This window comes from Eimeria acervulina, genomic scaffold, assembly GCF_000499425.1.
Source record: "Eimeria acervulina Houghton genomic scaffold, Eah_scaff828, whole genome shotgun sequence".
NCBI classification, from domain to species: domain Eukaryota; phylum Apicomplexa; class Conoidasida; order Eucoccidiorida; family Eimeriidae; genus Eimeria; species Eimeria acervulina.
In genome coordinates, this window is record NW_013547121.1 from 7501 (window position 1) to 15193 (window position 7693).

At 45.2% G+C, this 7693-nt stretch overlaps 1 protein-coding gene across 1 annotated transcript in view; it reads left to right on the forward strand.

The window, feature by feature from the left end:
- EAH_00050110 (hypothetical protein, conserved) overlaps positions 1–7625 on the forward strand; it is a gene marked incomplete at both ends in the record, with an annotated part of 13138 nt that extends 5513 nt beyond the window's left edge. The window contains 4 exons of the mRNA XM_013391303.1: positions 113–2561; positions 2968–5524; positions 6130–6553; positions 6886–7625. Of these exons, the coding sequence (XP_013246757.1) occupies positions 113–2561; positions 2968–5524; positions 6130–6553; positions 6886–7625 (6170 nt within the window). The remainder of the gene's footprint in view (positions 1–112; positions 2562–2967; positions 5525–6129; positions 6554–6885) is intronic.
- Between the last annotated feature and the right edge of the window lie 68 nt (positions 7626–7693).

Consider the following 7693-nt stretch of genomic DNA (forward strand, 5'->3'; position numbering starts at 1 on the left):
CTGTTGCTGCTGCTGCTCGTGCTGCTGCTTGTGCTGCTCCTTCCGCTGCTGCTGCTAATAATACTTTACTTGGCTGTCTTTTAGGGCTGTGTGTGTGTATTTGTTTGATTAGGGGGCCTGATTGTAAATAAGGAGACAGCAGCAAGTGTCTCTAATCTCTTTTCTTCTGTGCTGTCTGAAGAAGCAGCAGCAACTCTAGAGGTATCTGTCTCTAATGCTACGCTGCCTTCGGGTGCTGCTGCTCCTCTTTGGCTTGCTGAAGGCCTTAAGCTTATCCGTCTACACCCCACAGTCCCTGGGTTTAGTGTTTTGTTTGCGGGGCTGCATGCACAGCAATTGCTGCAGCAGCTAGAGGTGCGCCAGGTGACTGTACACCTCGACGAAGCAGATACAACCAGCAGCAGCAGCAGCAGCAGCAGCAGCAGCAGCAACAGCCTGCGGGTCTCTGCAAAGGCCAGAGTTGTTGCGCTGTCTCCTATGGGGGAGACAGTCCCTATAAATGTTAAAGGGGCTTTATATGATTTGCTGCTGTACACGGAAGACGGTTTGTTGCTGGGGCGAGTGAAATCAACAGCAGAGACTGCAGCAGCAGCAGCAGCAACAGCAGCAGCAACCACAAGAATGGAGACAACAGAAACCCCACAAGGAGACAGAACCTACTTTATAGTAGAAATGCATGCAGAGGCAAACATTGAATTTGAGGAGAGAGGGAGACCCCTGAGCCACTGGCTTCGCAGCTTATTAGAAGGAGACACTTCAGCAGCAGAAGGAGCAGCAGCAGCAGCACCAGCAGCAGCAGCAGCAGCAGCACCAACAGCAGCATGGATGAATGCTTCAGGGAAAGCAGCAGCCTTGCTGCAGTTCGGAGACTTAGAAGAAGTCCTTGTCGAGGGTTTACAGGTCGGTGGGCCTGTCTCCTTTGGGGTGCCCCCAGCAGCAGCAGCACCAGGAGCAGCAGCACGCCTTGATCCTCAGCTGCTTCATCTGAATATACTGGGTGCAGCAGCAGAAGGAGGTTTGCTGCTTGAGGGCAGCGCTTCATTCTTGTCTCCTGTCCCCGTTAGTATGGTGCTGCCTCGTTTGAGTCTCCGAGTCTTCTTCGGGATGTCTCTAATTGCACAATTAGAGACAGAGACAGCAGAGCTCATGCCTCACCCTACAAGGACAGCTGTCTCCTTTACTGGTCGCCTGCTGCAGCAGCAAACAGAACAAGGTGTAAGCGACTTCAGCCGCCTAGCCACTGCTGCAGCAAAGGGACTTGTCTTGGGTACTGCAGCAGCAACAGCAGCAGCACCAGATGCTAACACCAGCAGCAGCAGCAGCACCAGCAGCAGCAGCAGCAGCAGCACGACTGGGGAGGCTGCTCATGTGCTTGTGGAGGCCTCGTTTGCTGCTGCTGGAGGGGCCCCAGAGTGGCTGCAGCAAGCGTTTGAAGGTCTCCGCATTGCAGCACCGCTGCAGGGTCAGCAGCTGCTGTCTCCTACTCTTATCCGCAGGGTTGAGCTGAGAGACACTGAAATAGACATGCGGGAGACAGGCGTCTCCTCTGATTATGTTGCTGTCTCTTCAACTGTCTCTTTGGTGCTAGAACCCTTCTTAGGAAAGGGCAGCAGCATCAGTCTCCTTGGCTTATCTTTAAAAGGAGACATTAGAGACACTAACAGCGGGGATATAATAGCAGAAGCTTTTACCCCAGCAGCAGCAGCAGCAGCAGAAGAAGGAGCAGCAGCAGCAGCAGCAGAAGCAGGGGACCTTGTTATACTAGAGACACCAGCAGAGTTTATAGAGACTGAAGATGGGTTGCTGCAGGTAGACCTGCCTCTTGATGTGCTGCTGCAGATAAGAGAAGGAGACGCTTTTGCTAGCTTTGCTGCGAGAGCAATGAAGGCCGAGGAGACAGCAGTAAGGATAGAGGGGATAGCTGCTGCAGCGCTGCAGACACCTGTGGGGCCCCTCTTTGTAAGTGAAGTACGAGTGCAGCAAACTGTCTCCTTTGACTCTCTTGCTGCTGCTCTTAAGGGGCTCAGCGAAGGCCTACGTATTCTAGCATTTAGTGTAGGCGACGTTAAAGTAAATGAAGCTGGAGAAGGAGACAGTCTCTCTTTTACTGTAGATGTTTTGTTAGGAGATGCAGCAGCAGAACCAGCAGCAGCAGCAGCAGAACCAGGAGCAGAAGGAGAAGCAGCATCAGGAGCAGCAACAGCAAAAACAGCATCAACAGCAGCAACAATCGGAGACATGCGTATCTATGCAGGCAGCTTATCTTTTTCTATCGTTGATGCTACAGATGGAGATGTTATAGGAGAAGGCTTTGTACCGTCTGCTGTAATAGGGGGTGGTCGACACCCGCTCCGTGTAGAGGGACACTTGTTTGACAAGAGCAGCAGCAGCAGCAGCAGCAGCAGCAGTGGGAGCACACGTCTGGCTTCTCTTATGAGTAATGCAGTCAGTGGGGGGCCCCTTGGGGTGTATATACGCTGGAGAGACAACCCGATACACCCGAAGCCTCAGTGGTTCGGAGCTGTTGTTGATAGTCTTCATGTTCAGCCTTCTATTGCAGGGTGGGTTCGCTGCTGCATGCAAACAATGCTTCACTTATCTGCTGCTGCTCCTGCTGCTGCTGCTGCTGCTGCTGCAGCGCAGCAGCAAATCCTGGGTGTCTCTGCATGTGCTGCATTTGTTGAGGCGTCTGTATCATATACCCTCAGGCAGAAAGGAGACAGTTGTCTCCTTGTCTCCTCTATACATACATATGAATATATTAATATATGAATATGAATAAATATATATTATATATATGCATAAATATATTATATATATTATTGTTGCTGCTGTATATATTATATGTATTTGTTTGATTAGGCTGGAGCCGTCTATATATAAATATAAAATATAAATAAATAACTAAATAACTAAATAAATAAATAAATAAATAAATAAATAAATTGTATGTATTTGTTTGCTTAGGCTGGAGCCGTCTCTGAACTTAGTAGAGGGTATATCGTTTAGGGGTTTGAGAGTAGAGACACAGGGAGAGACAGCAGTAAACGTTGAAGCAACTGTCTCTGCAGATATACGCAGCCCTTTGGGTAAGGAAGCTCCTTTAAAGCTGCTGCAGGTAGGTGCAAGGGTGTCTCTCTATGCGCAGCAAACAGATGCCCCAGCATCAGCAACAACGAGCAGCAGCAGCAGCAGCAGCAGCAGCAGCAGCAGCAGCAGCAGAAGCAGCAGCAGCAGCAGCAGCAGCGGCAGCGGGAGAGGGGAGCTGCTAGGTACGCTGGTGGTGTCTCCTCGGGAGCCTGTTGAGCAGCAGCAAGAAGGAGACATGCTGCAGGTGTCTATACAGCTGAAAGGTGCTGAAGATGCATTTGTTTTAGCTGATGAAGGACGAGCTTTTGCTGCTTTTGTGGGTGCTCAAATAAACGATGGGACTACTTCAATTATTTATGTTGCGACTGTCTCTGCAACTTTAGAGTCTCCTTTCGGCCTGCTTACTGTCTCCGATATGGAGGTGTCTGGCAGCAGCAGTCTCCTTGATGCAGGGACCTCAGCACCCGGCAGCAGCAGCAGCAGCAGCAGCAGCAGCAGCAGCAGCAGCATATCGGATATGGAGTTTACTGTTGATTCAATTAATTTTGAAGCACCTGAAGATAACAGCAGAGGCCTTACCTTAGCAGCAGAGCTCAGCTTAAAGATCCCCTTAGACCTGTCTATACAGCTGAGCGGTCTCTCCTTTTGGCTGCTGCTGGTGCGCAGCAAACCGCAGCAGCAGCAACAGCAGCAACAGCAGCAGCAGGAAGAAGAAGAGGAAGAAGGAGACTCTGATTTGCTGCTCCTAGGAGAGCTTACAGTGCCTCAGTTTGTGCTTAACGGGGGGCTCGGTAGGCTTAGCGCAAAGGGTTTAATAAGACCAAAGGAGAGCGACTTAGATGAGGTGTCTCTGTTTATTTCGAGTGTATTGCAGGGACTGTCTCCTGAGGTTGTAGTAAGGGGTATAGGTGTCTCCTTTGTAGGAGCTCAGCCAGCCCCTAATTGGGTGCAGGAGACAGTAAAGCATATTCAATTAAAACTGTCTCTACCTAGATTAGAGGGTCTTACAGACTCTGCATTCTCTACTCTAAATATGTCTCAACTTAGGCTTAAAGTGCTTAAGGATGGAAGTGAAGAGGAGACACTCTATGATGCAGACACCGGAGTATTATTAGGGGCTAAGATCGAAGCTGCTGTACAGAGTCCCTTTGGAGACACTTTGCCTATTGAAATCAAACGCGTAGGCGTAGATATCCAGCTGTTTGAACATGATAACGACAGCAGCAGCAGCAGCAGCAGCAGCAACCAGCAGCAGCAGCAGCACGAGGGAGAGGAGACAGGAGACGACAGTGGGCAGTCGTCGGGAGGCAGCCCCGCGCGGAGGCTGCAGGCAGCAGAGCAGCAGCAGCAGCAGCAGCAACAGCAGCAGCAGCAACAGCAGCAGCAGCAGCAGCAGCAGCAGCAGCAGGGAGAAGTTGAGGGTCGCTCTGTTGGCCGATTGGTGGTGCCTGAGAGGGAGGTGAAGCAAGAGGGCTCAACTGTCTCCTTTGATGTATTTGAGTTGCTGCAGTTTGAAGACAGCGGTGAAGGCTTTGCTGCTCTAGCCCTGTCTATAATGCGTGAACAGCAGCAGGTAAATGTAAGAGTTAGAGGTGTAGCATCGGTGCTGCTGCAGTCACCGTTAGGTTTGCTGTCTCTTCGGGGTATCCCCGTGCAATCAACTGTCTCTATTAGGGGTCTAGGCCTCTTTCAGCAGCACACTCTACAGCAGCTTGCTGCTTCTGCTCTCAACAGCCTCCGCATCTTTGATTTCGGTCCCCGCAGCAAAGCCCTTCCTCACGCTGCTGTCATAAACAGCAGCAGCAGCAGCAGCAGCAGCAGCAGCAGTGATCTGCAAATAGGAGAAGAGCCTACATCTGAGCGTACACCTGAGGCGCTGCTGCTGGAGACAGTGGTGCATCTGCCTGTACTGGATGGGGTGTCTGTTGAGCTAGAAAATTTGATGTTTTCTTTATATTATGAAGACAGCTCTCTAGGGTTTGTGCTGATTCCGAGGATGTATCTGAAAGGAGACAGTGAAGAGGGTTCTCGTATACACCTCAAAGGGGTCTTACAACCAAAAGATAGTGTCTCCTTTTCTCGTCTGGCAGCTTCATTCTTTAGCGGAGGAGTTAATACTGTTGTAGTAAAGGGGGACCCTTATGCATTAGAAACATTAGACGAAAATAAATTGCTACAGCAGTTTATTAGTGACATATCAGGTGTATATACACCTCCTCTTTGGGTTCTACGCTTGCTGCAAGGTATATCATTTGCTGTCTCCGTTGAGCCTGCAGTAGAGGGGCTAGCTCAAGAGTTAATGAAAGAAGTTATTATCAAAGGTGTTGATGTAGATCTATCAGGAGGAGACACTCAAAGAGGAGACAACCCGTTAATAGAGGCTCAGGTAGAAGCTGTCTATGCTTTTCCGCCTCAGTTCAGCATCAGGCACCAAGTGAGTACGAATGCATTTATTTATTTATTTTATTAATTATTTATTTATTTATTTGTCGTTAATTTATTATTAATTTATTTATTTGTTGTTAATTTATTGTTAATTTATTTATTTGTTGTTAATTTATTATTGATTTATTATTAATTTATTTGTTTATTGTTAATTTGTTGTTAATTTATTATTAATTTATTAAATAATTTATCATTAATTTATTATTAAATTATTATCAATTCATTAAGTAATTTATTATTAATTAATTATTTAATAAATAATTAATTAATTGAATAATTTATTATTAATTATAAATTAATTTAGACAGACAGAGACAGACAGAGAAGACAGAATAGACAGCATTAATAATAATTTGTATGCATAGATGGAATTGATATATATATATATATATATATATTTATTTATATATGTTTTTTATTGACGATAAATGTCTGCAGAGAGGAGACAGCTGAAGAGACAGCGAGGTGTATATGCATGCATGCATATGCATATGCATATATTTAGATGAATATATATGTATTAGTTTGTTTGAGTGTATTTGTTTGACTAAATATAATATAATTATTTAATTGATTTTGCTTGTTTGAATGCAGGTACTATCGATGGGAGGGAGACTGCTGCTGTCTCCTTCAGCAGCAGCTGCTGCAGGCCCTATGGGAGCTATGACTGTTAAGGATCTGTTAGTAATATCTCAATATGAAGAAGAAGAAGAAGAAGCAAAAGAAAAAGCAAAAGTAGATGAAGAGAGGCAAAGCGAAGATGAAGAGACGAAAGGCGTCGCTCGAGACAGGAGACAAGGAGACAGCAAACGCATGCGGATTTTGGTTGAGCTCCCGCCTACAGTTCTCGAGGTTTTGCCTAATAAAGAAGATATATTTTCACAGCTAATGGTGGAGACAGTTAACTCAAAGGAGACTGTCTCCGTCGCTGTACAAGGAGATATTAAGGTCTCTGTCTCTACTGCTGTAGGCGCCCTCACCATCACCATGCCTCTTGATATGACTCAGAGCATACAAGGTAAATAAATTAAATAAATAAATTAAATTATATAATTAATTAATTAATTAATTAATTATATTTAATTATTTGTTTACTTGTTTATTGTTAGGTCTTAGGGATTTATCGTACATGCGCAATTCTTTATTTCTACAAGCGACTAATAACTAACTAACAAACTAAATAAATAAATAAATAAATAAATAAATAAATAAATTATATTTAATTATTTGTTTATTTGTTTATTATTAGGTCTTGGGGACAAACTAACTAACTAACTAACTAAATAACTAACTAACTAAATAAATAAATAAATAATATTTAATGATTTGTTTATATTTGTTTGTTGTTAGGTCTTGGAGGCCTATCAGGGCCTTCGTCGTCTTTACGTTTTTCTATGGGTGAGATGACAGTGGTTGGTGCCGACGCAGAGTTTCTAGACGGGTCTGCGACAGTAGAAGTGCAGTTAGCAGGAGATAATTGTGTTATAGGGGTTAACCTCGGGCCTCTAGCGTTAGACTTAGATATACCTATTGCTGCTGATGCTGCTCATCTTATTAACGATCTTGAACAACAATTTATCGATGAATATATTGTTTATCAAGACCCTTTGTCTCCTCTTATCACATCCGGTGTTGTTAAACTACCTCGGCTACAAATCTTATCGCCTGTTAAAAAACAAAAACTTCTAATGCAGCAGCAACAGCAGCAACAGCAGCAGCAAAAACAAAAGCAACAACAGCAGCAGCAGCAACAGCAGCAGATGGTGGGGATGCAACAGCAGCAACAACAACAGCAGCAGCAACAGCAGCAGCAGGATGGAGGTATAAAAGGAGAAGAAGCTGTTGCGGTTTTGTTTGCACCTGTCAAGACAGCTGAAGGACAAGAGTTAAGGATGGGTACTCGAGTGCTGCTATCGAACTATGTTAGCGGTATATCAACTACTGTTGTTATTAGAGGCAATAACTTCTCAACAAAAAATAAGTTCTTAGGCACTTTCTTCTCTTCATTTAGAATTGAAACCGATGTACCGGGAACAAACAGAGCCTTCATCAAAGAAGTCGGCATCACCCTCAAGGTAGGCGCTCAGTAAACCCTAAACCCTAATCAACCTTAAACCCTAATCAACCTTAAACCCTAATCAACCTTAAACCCTAATCA